Source organism: Carassius auratus, unplaced genomic scaffold (genome assembly GCF_003368295.1).
Source record: "Carassius auratus strain Wakin unplaced genomic scaffold, ASM336829v1 scaf_tig00030446, whole genome shotgun sequence".
NCBI classification, from domain to species: Eukaryota; Metazoa; Chordata; class Actinopteri; order Cypriniformes; family Cyprinidae; genus Carassius; species Carassius auratus.
Genome location: NW_020525854.1, coordinates 306,519 through 321,228, shown reverse-complemented (window position 1 = coordinate 321,228; position 14,710 = coordinate 306,519). Strand labels below are relative to the sequence as shown.

The following is a 14,710-nucleotide window of genomic DNA, read 5'->3' as shown; positions in this document are numbered from 1 at the left end:
CACTCAGTCATGCATTTTCTCTAATGGGCAATGAAAAATATGTCTTTCAATAGATGCTTGTTTTCTAAATCTTTATCTAAAATTAAAATTTAATATAAAAATAAAACCCCAAACCGTAAAACATTTCTGTTGAAATAAAATACATTTTAATAATAAATTATGTATTTAATAAAATTAGTATAAAAATAAAACCAATTTTAAATAACTTAAACTAATTTTATTTAAGCTAATATCAAAGTAAAATGCACCTGAATGATAGAAAATAAAACATTTCCACCACAGCTGAGAGAAAAAAAAAAAGATTTCTTAATTCATAATTTCTTAAGGTTTTGGATTGGAAGAAGCATTTCCCCATCTTCCCGGTTTCAGACTGCTTTGAGGTAGAATACGTAGCTACTTGCTGATATCTGTTGGTCTGACCGGCGTCGAGAGCGGCAAGCGGTTGTTGAATGACTGGCATCTGTTGTGAAAGCTCCTTGGTGAAATTTGTTATTGCAGTGCACAGATTTAGTTCCTCATCCGGCCTGTTTACAAATTGAGAACAAACCATTGTGTAGTTACCTTTTGTTTGGTTCCTCCAAGGTGCTGTTTCATTCTTTGCTCTTTTGTTGCTTCACTGTCCTCCTCTGTTCGCAGCAGTAATAAAAGTTTAGTAAATGATAAGTTTAAGTTCTGAAATCAGTCGATTGTCCCTACACCCTCTGCAGAATTGAGCCAATAAGCGTTTATCCATGTCTCTCTCAGAAACTCCTCCTCTCCTCACGGCACATTGCAGTGCCACCTGGAGTCTCTGCAGATACTCAGACGACTTCTCTCCATGATTTTGATTAGTGTCTATGAACTTGGCGTAAAGTTCCTCACCATCCTGGACGGTGCCATACGCCGACTCCAGCTGCTGTAGATACACATCAGGCAGCGCATCATGGCTTAGATGTTTCACCATGTCACATTTAGGGGGCAGCAGGCTATCACAAATTAGTCTGGTGCGTTGAAGATCAGAGATGGCTGGATCACGCAGCACTAATTCGACACCAGACCGCCAGGTGTCATAGTCCATTTCATGGGTTGACCTGGGCACTTTACCAGAGAAAGGTCTCAGCCGATGGATGGCATTGAAGGATGTATCACTGCTCTGGACCACATGCTCCACAACATAGCGCTGCACCTCAGGAGGGTTAAGGTCACCAGGTACAACTGATCGTCCCCCGGTGCTGTTCATACCAGCACTGTTAGAGGCAGAAGCAGGTGGGGAGAGAGAGGTTTGTAAGGGAGCATACACTGGGCCAAAAGTTTGACTTGGTACAGGAGGAGGTACAGATGGCTCTGGAGGTCTTTTTGGTTGGTCAGCTATCTTTTGTTCCATTTTAGGGGCATTTACACCAATGGGATGAAGTTGTGCTATAGCTTGTTGTATCTGAGACATCATTTCACCAAGGACCATAGAATAATCTTTTCCAGACATTTTAGCAATTTCTTTCAGGTCAGATAAATAAGTATCAGTCTTTGAACCACCCAACTTTGAAGTGTAAATTTGGGATAAATTCTTAATATGGAATTCAGAAATAAATTTATACGGCCGTCGTGAAGACAGTTTTGCTACTGATGCTCCAGATGTGAATTCAACAATGAGCATATGATGAAATTCGGATTCTCTATCATTAATAATGTCATTGCGATTAATGTCGCCATATTGATCAAGAAAATCTATAACTTCAGAAGAGCTCCCTTCAACTGGCCCATCCACTAAAACGGCATTAGGAATTTTTATCCCGAGTTCTTCGAAAACTTCCATCGCAAAAACGGACTGGTGAGTCTGAATGAACTGTTTCTGTTGTTAAAAAAAAATTTAATTACTGTACAAACCAGCTCCTGGCTTGCTCGCCAAGATGTAACGGGTCTTTGAGACTTTCTAGCCAATATTATATCATTATGATATATGCGCATATGGGAATGAAGCGCTAGTCTATGGAGACGTGTGCGGGGGACAGACCAGTAGGGCGACAATTGTTTTTGATCAGCCAATCAGCCAATGGCAATGTTAAAGCTAACACTAATGCTAATGTTCAGCTCTGCTAACGTAATATGTTAGCCTCTAGCATGTAGTTCATTCATTCATCCAGATTACTCACCAGTTCCTCGATGGAAACATAACCTGATGGCGGTGACGAATTCCCTGCAGCCACTAAGCTGTTCTAAAAAGTTACAATGATATGCTTAACTTAAAAGCATGAATTGAGCACAAGAGTTAATCGTTTGTACGACACAAAGCTGTTCACAGCTGTCGATCGGCTTCCCCACACCTCTGAATGAGGAAGACGCCGCAGTCTAATTAAACACTCGTGCTCAAATGCGTGATTGGCTAAGCACAGTCAAGGGACTGGGGTTCGTGAGGTCACAGGGCACGTACTCCACACAGGCAATTTAAAGGGACAGGGACGGCAGAACCAATATACAAACATTTAATATATATGACAGATTTTAACCTGAGTTACACTAACAAATCATTAAAATGAACATCTATTCATTGAGTTTATACAGTGTAGTTACCACTATTATTGGCACCCTTGGTAAATATGAGCAAAGGTGGCTGTGAAAATAAATCTGCATTGTTTATCCTTTTGATCCCTTTGACAACATTCTAATGAATCATTAAACCAAAACAATTGAAAGTTGGGGAGAAAATCTCATGATGAAATAATAGTTTTTCTCTGATGCGTGTTGGCCACAATTATTGGCACCCCTAGAAATTATTTTGAGTAAAATATCTCTGAAATATATTACCATTGATATTTACATCTTTTTAGCACATCAGGGTGACTAGGAGTATGAAATTGTCCAGCCATGACTTCCTGTTCAACAGGATTATAATTATGAGGAACACAAAGGCCAATTACACCTTAATCATCCATCACAAGGAGTAAAACCAAAGAATATAGTTCTGGTGTACAGAACAGGATTGTTGAGCTTCACAAAACAGAAAGTGGCTGTAAGAAAAGAGCTAAAGCATTGAAACTCCCCATTTACATCATCAGGGCAATAATAAAGAGGTTCCAGTCAACTAAAGATGTTTCCAAACAGCCCCTACATCAGCACAAGTTGTTCAGGAGGGTTTCAAGAAAAATGTAAAAACAAACTCCAGCATATTCAGTTATCAGACAGGACTGGATCTTCAAATGGTCCTGGCTTCTGTGGTAAGACCAAACTACAAAAAAAAGAGCTTTTGAGCAGCAAACCCACCAGATGGGTTCAGTACAAACAGAGATAAATAGCAGCCTATGTCCAGGGTTAAATACACTGCTGGATCTTTAATGTTGTGGGCCTGTTTTACTGCCGAAGGTCCTGGACGTCATGTTCAGATACATCATGGATTCTATCAGATACCAACAGAACCTGACTGCTTCTGTTAGAAATATTATAATGGTCTGTGGTTGGATCTTCCATCAGGACAATAATCCAAAACAAACATCAAAATAAAAAAACACATAAGCACATTACAATGACCATGGCCAATATGAACTAGACAAAACATTTATTTCACAATGAGATTTTTCACTTTTGCATTGGATTAAGTCATTATTTTGAGAAAGTTTATCATTATTTCGAGAATATTTCATAATATTGAGAGTCTTTACTTTGAGAAGGTTTCGTAATATTATGACTTGAGAAATCTTTTTTATTTTATTATTTTTTCTCAACTGTGGCAGCAACGGACTTACATATAAAACCTGTTACTTGAAATACACTTTAACTGACTTAAAATAATGAAAAAATAATAAAAGTTTTAATTTTTCTATTTGCCAAGGCAACATTTAAAATTTTCATTTAGTTTAACTTCATGATAAAAAAAAAATATATATATATATATATATATATAAGAAAATGTATAAGAAAAAATACAGACATATTTAAAAGGGGGGGAAAAAGAAACCGCAAAAGTTCTGAAACTGGACCCAATTTTCAAATGAAAACAAAAATAAAATTCAAGGGACTTCAAAATATGAATAAAACCCATGACAGTATTAAATGGGATTATATAAGATTCCAATTTATTGTCAGTGTGCAGAGTACAGAGACGATGAGAATGAGGTCATTAGAGTACAGATGATGATGAGAGATCAGAAGTTGTAATATTCTGTTTGAATAACTGTGTGTGTGTGTGTGTGTGTGTGTGTGTGTGTCTCAGAGTGCTGGGATCAGGATCCGCACCGCAGGCCCAGCTTCTCCTCCATCCTGCAGCAGCTGATGGCTCTGGAGGAGCAGGTGATGCACGAGATGCCACAGGACTCCTTCCATTCGCTCCAGGAGGACTGGAAACTGGAGATCCAGGACATGTTTGATGAGCTGCGGGCCAAAGAGAAGGTGCATGATGGGATACATTAGAGCCGTTTGTGCTGTAGATCTGCTCTTCATGGGTCGGTCACACACAACTCCTCCTCCTCAGCAAACACATGCATGGACTAGATCAGCTCATAAAATGAAATAACTCTAGTAACAATGGCATTTCAACTCTCTTACCATAGTCTACATGCATTTGTGAAGGGGCCTGGGACCCACTGGGGGCCTCAGCACAATTAAACGATTAAAAATGAGCTAAGACAGCTAAAAATCTAGATAAAGAAACTGACAGCCAGTTACTTATTTTTATACATTTTTGTGTGATGTTTAATTAAGAACAACAATCTTGGAATTCCTGGATATATATATATATATATATATATATATATATATATATATATATATATATATATATATATATATATATATATATATATATATATATATATATATATATATACGCACACACACACACACACACACACACACACACACACACACATACAGGGGCTTGTCATATAATTAGAATATCAGAAAAAAGGTTTATTTCACTAATTCCATTAAAAAAGTGAAACTTGTATATTATATTAATTCATTACACACAGACCAATATATTTCAAATGTTTATTTCTTACAATTTTGAGGATTATAACTGACAACTAAGGAAAATCCCAAATTCAGTATCTCAGAAAATTTGAATATAACTTAAGACCAATACAAAGAAAGGATTTTTAGAAATCTTGGCCAACTAAAAGTATTGTGAAAATTAGAATATTGTGAAAAGGTTCAATATTGAAGACACCTGGTGCCACACTCTAATCAGCTAATTAACTCAAAACACCTGCAAAGCCTTTAAATGTTCTCTCAGTCTAGTTCTGTAGGACACACAATCATGGGGAAGACTGCTGACCTGACCATTGTCCAAAAGACGACCACTGACACCTTACACAAGGAGGGCAAGACACAAAAGGTCATTGCAAAAGAGGCTGGCTGTTCACAGAGCTCTGTGTCCAAGCACATTAATAGAGAGGAGAAGGGAAGGAAAAGATCTGGTAGAAAAAGTGTATAAGCAATAGGGATAACTGCACCCTGGAGAGGATTGTGAAACAAAACCCATTCAGAAATGTGGGGGAGATTCACAAAGAGTGGACTGCAGCTGGAGCCAGTGCTTCAAGAACCACTACACACAGACGTATGCGTATGGGTTTCAGCTTCGCATTCCTTGTGTCAAGACACTCTTGAACAACAGACAGCGTCAGAAGCGTCTCGCTTCAGAAAGGACTGGACTGCTGCTGAGTCGTCCACAGTTATGTTCTCTGATGAAAGTAAATGTAGCATTTCCTTTGGAGATCAGGGTCCCAGAGTCTGGAGGAAGAGAGGAGAGGCACACAGTCCACGTTGCTTGAGGTCCAGTGTAAAGTTTCCACAGTCAGTGATGGTTTGGGGTGCCATGTCATCTGCTGGTGTTGGTCCACTGTGTTTTCTGAGGTCAAAGGTCAACACAGCGCTATACCAGGAAGTTTTAGAGCACTTCATGCTTCCTGCTGCTGACCAACTTTATGGAGATGCAGATTTCATTTTCCAACAGGACTTGCACCTGCACACAGAGCCAAAGCTACCAGTACCTGGTTTAAGGACCATGGTATCCCTGTTCTTAATTGGCCAGCAAACTCACCTGACCTTAACCTCATAGAAAATCTGTGTGGTATTGTGAAGAGGAAAATGCGATATGCCAGACCCAAGAATGAAAAATTTACATTTGAAACAGTATTTTGGTTCATGTTTATTTTATTCTGAGTAATGAATATGGCTTTGGTTTTAGTTAAGGATGATAACCCTGAGAAGCGCTGATCTAGTGTGTGTGTGTGTGTGTAGGAGCTGCGGTGTCGTGAGGAGGAGCTGAAGCGTGCGGCGCTGGAGCAGAAGTCTCACGAGGAGTTCCTCCGTCAGCGCGAGCAGCAGTTAGCGCAGTGGGAGCAGGACGTGTTCGAGCGCGAGCTATCACTGCTCATCATGGACCTCAACCAGAACCAGAAACCCAACGTCAAGAAGCGCAAGGGAACCTTCAAGAAACACAAGCTGAAGGGGAAGAACGGAGAGAAGATCAGCATGCCGCAGGGTGAGCTTCACCTCATATAAAGCTGATGATCATTTATTAATCAGCTGCAGATCGTGACAGCAGAATGGGAATAAGTGAACATGTAACAGAACACAGAAAACACACACTTCTTCACATCGTTAGTAATAATTAACCATGTTGTACTCAACAGTGAACCGTGTTAAAATCATACCTACACTGTTAATTAAACACCGTACAATAGAAAATAGTTTTTATATTTCTGAAATGTTATGTTTAAAGAGTTCATATGTTGCTTTTTTAAAGATCATTATTTTGTGTATTTGGTACAGAATATCAGTCCCTCCAGAAAATTTTTTGCGATCGCCTGATTTAATGCATAATCAGCCAAGGGCTGTATATTTATGCGGGGGTCGCATTTCAGGAAGCAAAATATGCAGAGGTAGCATGATTTCATAATAATAATAATAATTTTCGTTGCAAAAAGTCACATATATCTTATCAGAAAGTTGAAAAATGTTGCGTTTGATTCACACAGGTAAATCGCCATTATTTCCCAATGGGAACCTTATGAAGTGACGTAATTGCGCGACGTGAACATCATCTGTGAAGCCCGCGGTGAAACCAGGGTGAAGGGCGCAAATCATTCCCATCTGCCAACAAAAATAAGCACAAAAGACCGCGCCAAGCAGTTACCCGGTGTGTTACATGACAGTGGGGGCAAATTATTTTGAGAGAGGGATGAGGATCAGGATGGCGAATGATAGGCCGTTAGTTTTCATTTTCACAGTGGACTGTTGTAGTTTCATTCAGAAGTTGATGCACCTCTACAGTTGTAAGATTGTACTTTTTTGTTACAGAATAGTACCAAAACCTTACAGTTGTAAGTATATTAGTAGTATGTAAAATAATTTACGTTGCAGTAAGAGATTGCACTTTGCAATTCCTGTAAAACAGCATTTGTATATTTGTGTGTATATTTTATTTGTATTAATTTTTACAGAAGTAGTTGAATATTCCTTTTGTAAAGCTAATGTTTTGTAAGTTTTAGCCATGTGTTAATTAAGGTCTGAAATACAACAGAATGAGAATTTAAATATTATGTGATTTAGTATGCTTGCTTATCATAGGAAGCCATAAGAAATGACTCTTTACAGGAAGGTAGTAGCCTAGTGAGAACAGGGTGTTGGGGGGGGGGGTCACCTTTTTTTCTCTTTTTCATCAAACCGCAGTTTTTGCAAGTTCCCGCAATTTCATCGCATAAGATTGCAAAAATATCCCGCATATTCCATCGCATTTTTTAAGAAAACCTGCCGCAAAATCAAGGATTTTTGCCCGCAACAATCACAAAAATAATCCGCATTTTTCTGGAGGGACTGGAATATGTTGACATGCTTTAATGTTCAAAAAACACATTATTTTACATTATTGTAGGTGCTCTATGTCTCTCTCAAACACATTGTTTTCTACCAAGTCCCTCCTTCTGACAAAAACAATAGCAAACACTTAAACTAATAATACACTTCTAGTATCTGATTCAGAAGCACCAGATTGTGGTAGTAAAGTCAGAAGTACCTCCTCTCTTAGGTTCACCAAACGCTATGGATTTCTCTTTTCATCACTCCATAAATCAGAAAATACTGTTAACAAATAGAAATAAGTGCATTTTCACCATGTTTTTAGGAATACAATGTTCTAAAAACTCATGTGAACGAAATATGAACAAACCCCACAGTAAAAACCTTCAGAATATAGAGAGGAATAAATCTCTGAGTTTCGATGTGTGTAAGGGCTGCTGAAGTGGAGGAAAAACTCTTTAAAGGTCTGTATTGTGATTGACATCTACAGACACAAATAGACATTGCAATGAAACAAACAGTTAAATCTGAAAGAAGGCATGGTATAGAAGCAGAATAGAAACAGGATTTCTGTGGTGTGTTGCGGTTGTTGTGATCTGAGTGTAAATGTCACTTGTTTTCTGCTGTTTAGATTTCATCCATAAGATCACGGTCCAGGCGTCTCCGTGTTTGGAGAAGAGGCGTAACTCTCCGGATCTGGGATCGCCGTCCATCGGTCCACGCTTCCGAGCCATACAGCGTGAGTTTGTACATCTCATTGATATGGATTCCAGAAAACCCAGTGCATGGTGAGTGTCTGTCAGCACATGGTGGCGCTGTTGTGTCTCAGATGTTGTCTGTGTGTCTCAGTGGGTCCCAGTGAGAGCAAGTGGAGCTCGGTTTGGCCGCTGGAGACTCTTCCTCTCAAGCAGACCAACGGAGAGAGGAAATTCACTCCTCATCTGAGCCCCAAAAGCCCCAAGAGTCCAAAGATCCTCCGTCTGAGCACGCAGGAGAACAGGTACATGTGTGTGTGTGTGTGTGTTATATCAAAATGTATGAAACCATTGATTCTGATGTGTGTGTGTATTTGTGTGTCAGTCTGTCGATGCGAGCCAAACTCCTGGAGGTGGACAGTAACGAGAGCGAGGAATCCAGAGCTGATTTTGAGGAGTACAGACCCATCACACCAGAGTCCAGCCACAACGGTAACACACACACACACACACACTGCATTATTACAATTAATGACTTAATGAATGTTTATAAATGTAAACTGATATTTCCTACTGACACACTACAGCAGAAGATAGACACAACTGACTTGAAACCACTTTCAGCAGCTGATAACACTAGTGTTCTGATGGTTTTGTGTGTATACTGTATATAACACGTTACAAGTAATGCGAGTTATGTAATCAGATTACTTTATTAAGATACTAGTAAAGTTACATTACTTTTAAATTAGCAAGGAAATATATTTTACAAAAAAGTAACGCAAGGTTTGTTTTTTGTTTTTTCCCTTTTCCTGCTCCGTGTTGAGAGAAATTGGGATTAAGTGTTCTTCAGCCTGAGGCTTCTTCATTTCACTTAATTGTGAATAACCTTTAAAGATTATTTATTATTTTATAAAGCAGATTATTCACCAGGCTGTCACTTCTAGTTGGACGCGTGTGGACTCGAATGCCGTAGCATGATCAATCACAGAATCAGTGCTAACAGTTCACAGTTAAATCCAAATCCTACCTTTCCTTGTAACCTGATAAAATCAATCGTGGTGATGAACGTCATCAGAGATGTTTAATCCTCAAGCATTCTGAGCATTATTCCTGCTGGCGTGCGTTCACATCTATCCACAAGTCGTGCTTTTATGATAGGATATTTAAGTCAATACGCTGTGTCTAGCATTCTTTTACGTTACTGAGCAAATAAACTGGTCGCAAAACGTTATCCACGTGTCTCTTTACTAAACGCAGTAGCCTATATGAGACAGAATACAGGTGTTACTGTAACGATTTTACAAATGGTAATCAGCAACCAAATATTGATAAAGTGAAAGTTACTGCCTTTTCCCTTGGTATGACTTCTCACTTTTGCAGACAATGTAAAGGCAGAGTACAGTAACTTCATTATAGGTGAAATAATTGTCTTTGAGCTCACAATTTTTTAATGTAGATAATTTTCCAGTTTCCAAATTTCCAGTGTCCTACCTACAATACTGTACATTTGGCTGGACAAATAAAAAACATTAAGGTATTTTTTCTTAGTTTTACACTCTAGCGAGACGCCTTTTAGAGCAGCATAACTTTCCATAAAAAGTAACTAAGTAATGCAATGAATTACTTTTTTATGGAGTAATGCACTATTGTAATGTTATATTGACTCTGGCCAGCTCTGAATGTAAGTGAATGTTTGATGTTCCTCGTGTGTCTCAGAGGGCTCTGAGAGCGAGGAGGGCTCGTCCCCGTGTGGTTCTCCCAGACCGGATGCCCCCGGGCCGGTGTGTCGAGTGAAGAGCACACACCGCGCTCTGCTCAGCAGCGCCGCCCTGCTGGCGTCCATGGCTCTGGGCCGCTGTGTGGAGCCGCAGCACCCGCCCACTCCACCGCCGCGCACCTCGTCCCGAACACACCTCCCGGAGCCCGAGGTGGGGGATCTCATCAGCTTCAGCACGGACTCCCTGCCGCGGGGCCTTCTGGACTCGAACCCACGGCACGACCGGACTCCACACGCTAACGGAGACGCCGAGGGACCGCGGCAGAGCGGGGAGCGCAGGAGGAGGAGCAGCTGTGGACTCAGCTCCTCACAGCTCAGTAAGACCACTCCGCTTCAGTTATACAGCTTCATTGCACTCGCTGCACCATGCTGGATAAATTGAGAATCATGAATCAAACAGATTTGATGAAGGGATTGAAGCATTTTGTGCTTTCGGTTTGAGTTTGTTTGACAGACACTGTGCCGAAGCACAGTGCCCCAAAACACAACTTTAGAGACCTTTTATGTTAGAATAAGAAGATTAAATATATTTTAAAAATGACCGTTTTTGTCCAGAAGACCTGTCGTTTCAAATCGACATGTGACCATGATAAGTTTTGCTAACGCGATATTGATGATACCGTTGCATGCCTAATTCTCCTCTCTATCCTCTGTTTTAGTCTTGGATCTCCCGCTGTGTCAGGACACGTTTGAGGCCGAGGACAAGTCTCCGCTGCCGTTCGCTCTGTATCCAGACCCTCGCTTGTGGAGCCCTAAAACCCGGCGTCTGGAGGTCAACATCATCCCTCGTCCGCGTCCGTCCCCTAACCGTCCCCGCATTGACCCGTGGAGCTTCGTATCGGCCGGCGTGACGGACAGAGCGGCCGCCCAGAGGGTCATCAGCAGCCCCACGAGCCCTCGACTGACCTACCAGCCCTCGCCCACAAACCCCTTCACAAACTGTGACCCCTTCCCTTCCCCGGACTGTGACCCCTTCATTCTGAGGGTCGACCCTGCTGTGAACTCGGACCACGCCTCAACCTTTGACCCCTTCTCAGCCCCGTTCCCCACCTCGCGCTCAGCGCCCTGCTCCACCAATGGCAGTCCCAATCTGTCCCTGCGGGTGGCGCCGCTGAACCCGGCCGACTCTCCGCTCTTAGACCTGAGCTGGATGGGTGTCAGCCGGCCCCTCGACGGCCCCAAAGAGAGGGTCCATCCTCACCGGAGCCTCGGCCTCAGTCCGTTCAGATCCTCAGCGCCGCTCAGAGACGACCGGTTCTGAACCCCGTCCCGCAAACGAGGGTCCATGCCAGTTCTGGGAAGCCAAACGCAGGGGATGTGACACACCAGTATTGTTGATGTCCTGGAGTCACTTCCTCTCTGATTGTGTGATCTTTCGGCGCTGTCTCAGGGTCGTATCGGCCTCTAGCTGAGCTTAAATAGATCCACACTTGTTGCATCGCTTTAATCAGTCTCAAAAGTGATGCAGTCAGTGCCAAAAGATTTCAAAATGATTGCTTAAGATTCTTCTCTGTTGACCATTAAGGTTGAGTTATTATGCATTCTGAGAACGTTCCATTACACATCCAACATACACTGGTGGATAAAACCATCAGAACACTAGTATTATCAGCTGCTAAAAATGGTTTTAAGTCAGTTATGTCTATCTTCTGCTGTAGTGTGTCCAGTACTGTTAGAAGTTTGGTCGTTGGCACAGTTCCTTTGGATTTAGTTTGTCTCAGTTTGTTCTGTTTCTTCATAGAAATTACTGACTTAAATTGACCATTACTGACCATTTGTAGCTGGTTTAAGTACTAGTGTTCTAATCATTTTGGCCACCGCTGTAGTTGCCAAAGATTGGAAGAAGTTCACGTCTGATGATGAGTTGTGGTTTTTATGTTGAAGCCGGTCAACAAACGAGCAGAATGGATCTAGTAATTCACATGATGCATGAGAAACGTTCTGCTGACCTCGCTGGAGGTGTTTGGGCAGGGGAAGTGCACTTAACCCATTTTTAGGTAGACTTTAACCAACTGAAAGGATGTCTCAGCAGACAGAAGTAGAAATAAAGATCAGCCAATAATAGTCAAAATCAATATGGAAACCCAAATGTAAACCTCAGATCACTTCCAGTAAAATAATATTTAAACATTCTTAAAATGAGATGCATTGAGAAGAAATACATTTTGTATTTCTCAAACCTCACACTGTTGTTATATTTATGGCTAAAACATTTTGGGAATGCATTGAGACAAAAGTTCATACAAGCATGCTGGTTTTAGGTTGGATTTCCAGTACAAAATATCTAAATTAATACACATTTGCTGGAGATGAATAATTAATTGTCTATCAAAATGAAGAGATTTCACTCATAAAATAAGAATGAAACTGTTCATGGGGTAAGAAAAATGAACCAAGTTTTTTTTTTTTTTATCATTTTTTTTTTTATTTTATTTTACTCTAACCCAAGTTTCCCAATCAAGGCTTAATGTAATGAAACTTGCTCTGATTTATCTTAAACACATCAGTGGCTGTGTTTTTTTAAAACATAATGACTTCAATGTCCTAATTGAACTATGGCTTGAGTTAAGCATAAGTTCACTTCATTTGATCATTTTTATTGGAAAACTAGACTTTGTTTCTCAAATAAATCCATCTCTGAGAATGGTTAGGTAGTTTTACTGTAAAATATAGACACAGAGAAAATCATTATTGCATTGCTGGACGATGGCCTCCTTTGGTGCTTCGCTCCGTCATCGAGCACTTGTACAGCAGATTTACAAATCTCAGATCATTTTTAAGTGTCTCGTTTTTAAAAAAACTTACGTATTATTTCAGATTTTTGACGCACAGTCTGTGAATGTCGTAGAGTGAATCTGGTGTCCTTCACCATTGTGAACCATCAGTTATCAATCTGAACTTTGAGATGCATTTTTTTATCCTTTATTAAAAGCTTCCATAGATCTGTGAAATTGATCCATTGAATAAACTCAGAACTGGAGTTTATTGTGAGATGAATTCAAAGTTAGGACCAGTGTCAGAATTGCAACATGTAAACTTCAAATTTAGGGGGAGAAAAAAGCTAAATTGTGAGTTATAAATATATTTTAATTCTGAGGAGAAGATGTAACCATATACTTGCATTTAAGTAAAATATATAAACAAATATTATACACTTGCAATTTGGAGTTTATAAATTGCAGTTGTGAGATACAAATTCATAATTGTGAAATATGTCATAATTGTGAGATAAAAAGTTGCAGTTACATTTAAAAAAAGTTTAGTTGTGGTGGAAACCACAGACTTCCATTGAATTGTGAGCTATAAACTAAGAATTCAGAGAAACAAAGCCTGAATTAGAAGACTGAAAGTCACAATTACCCTTTATGTTTTTATTCTGTGGTGAAAATAAGAAAATATATGGGATATTTCTGCTTGACATCTTTGTCTTCAAACAGCGCTGCTAGTTGTGTTCAGATCAGATGGTTTCTGCTCATGTGTGATGAAGATGATCAGGTTCTGTGTTTTAGCCACCATCTGTACATCGTACTGTATGCAGATCCTGCTCACAGTGAATAAAGCTAATCGCAAGCTATTAATATATTTATTACTGAGGCCTTTAACACACTGGATTCGAGAGATTTTAAAGGGTCAGAGACACAGTCCACGTTAGGATGCTTTATTAAATTGTACATGGAGAAATATCTTTTGGTTCTTCACTGGAGTCTGTGGAGTTATGGGTGCCGCAAAGGGACAATTCTGTGTTTTACAATGTGAGAAATACAAACAAAGACTTGCCTTGAGTGAAAAGAGAAATATCTGATCTGTTTTTCCTGGGAATTCTTCTTTTATGCTCATTGTTTTTTAGATTTATTTGACCAAAACACTCCAGGCGTCTCTCAGGACAGACAGATGTTCACGTTTATCTTCCACTACCTGCTAAAAACACACAGATTTGAGGAGAATCTTCTGTGCGGGAGGAAGAGCTCTTTTTCATGTTGATTCATGTTTTATTGTAAGCTTATTGCAATATATTCAGTTCTGGTGAAGCCCGTATAACATCTGTCGTGTGTGTGTGTGTGTTATTCTCAATGGGCTGGGCCTAATCACTCCATTACTGTGTGTGTGTGTGTGTGTGTGTGTGTGAGAGAGAGAGACAGAGTTCGATGATGAGTGTGTTTCTTTTTTAAAGAAGGTGTGGATGTTTATTTTGCTAATTGTAATGGGTTTTAACCTGTGGAACTTTTAAGAAAAAAAAAAAAGAGATAAAGGAGCAAGACCAAATAAAATTTAACACGACTCTAAACCTGTGCTTGTGTCTGTCTGTCTAATGTGATTCACATGTGGGGAAAGCTACTGGTTAGTTTGTGAAAACTGCAGCGGTTTAAAGCATGGTAAAGATTCTGGGCACATGAAACACATCCAAGTCATATTTCACCCCAAAAACAATAGAAATATGGCATTTTTAAAGGATTTGTATTAACAT

At 40.0% G+C, this 14,710-nt stretch overlaps 1 protein-coding gene across 1 annotated transcript in view; it reads left to right on the top strand.

Moving 5' to 3' along the window:
• Positions 1-14,507, top strand: part of LOC113080237 (mitogen-activated protein kinase kinase kinase 11-like) — a 32,648-nt gene extending 18,141 nt beyond the window's left edge. The window contains exons 4-10 of the mRNA XM_026252450.1: positions 4,184-4,359; positions 6,211-6,454; positions 8,402-8,509; positions 8,620-8,770; positions 8,851-8,957; positions 10,185-10,562; positions 10,905-14,507. Of these exons, the coding sequence (XP_026108235.1) occupies positions 4,184-4,359; positions 6,211-6,454; positions 8,402-8,509; positions 8,620-8,770; positions 8,851-8,957; positions 10,185-10,562; positions 10,905-11,506 (1,766 nt within the window). The 3' untranslated portion in view covers positions 11,507-14,507. The remainder of the gene's footprint in view (positions 1-4,183; positions 4,360-6,210; positions 6,455-8,401; positions 8,510-8,619; positions 8,771-8,850; positions 8,958-10,184; positions 10,563-10,904) is intronic.
• Positions 14,508-14,710: the final 203 nt, after the last annotated feature.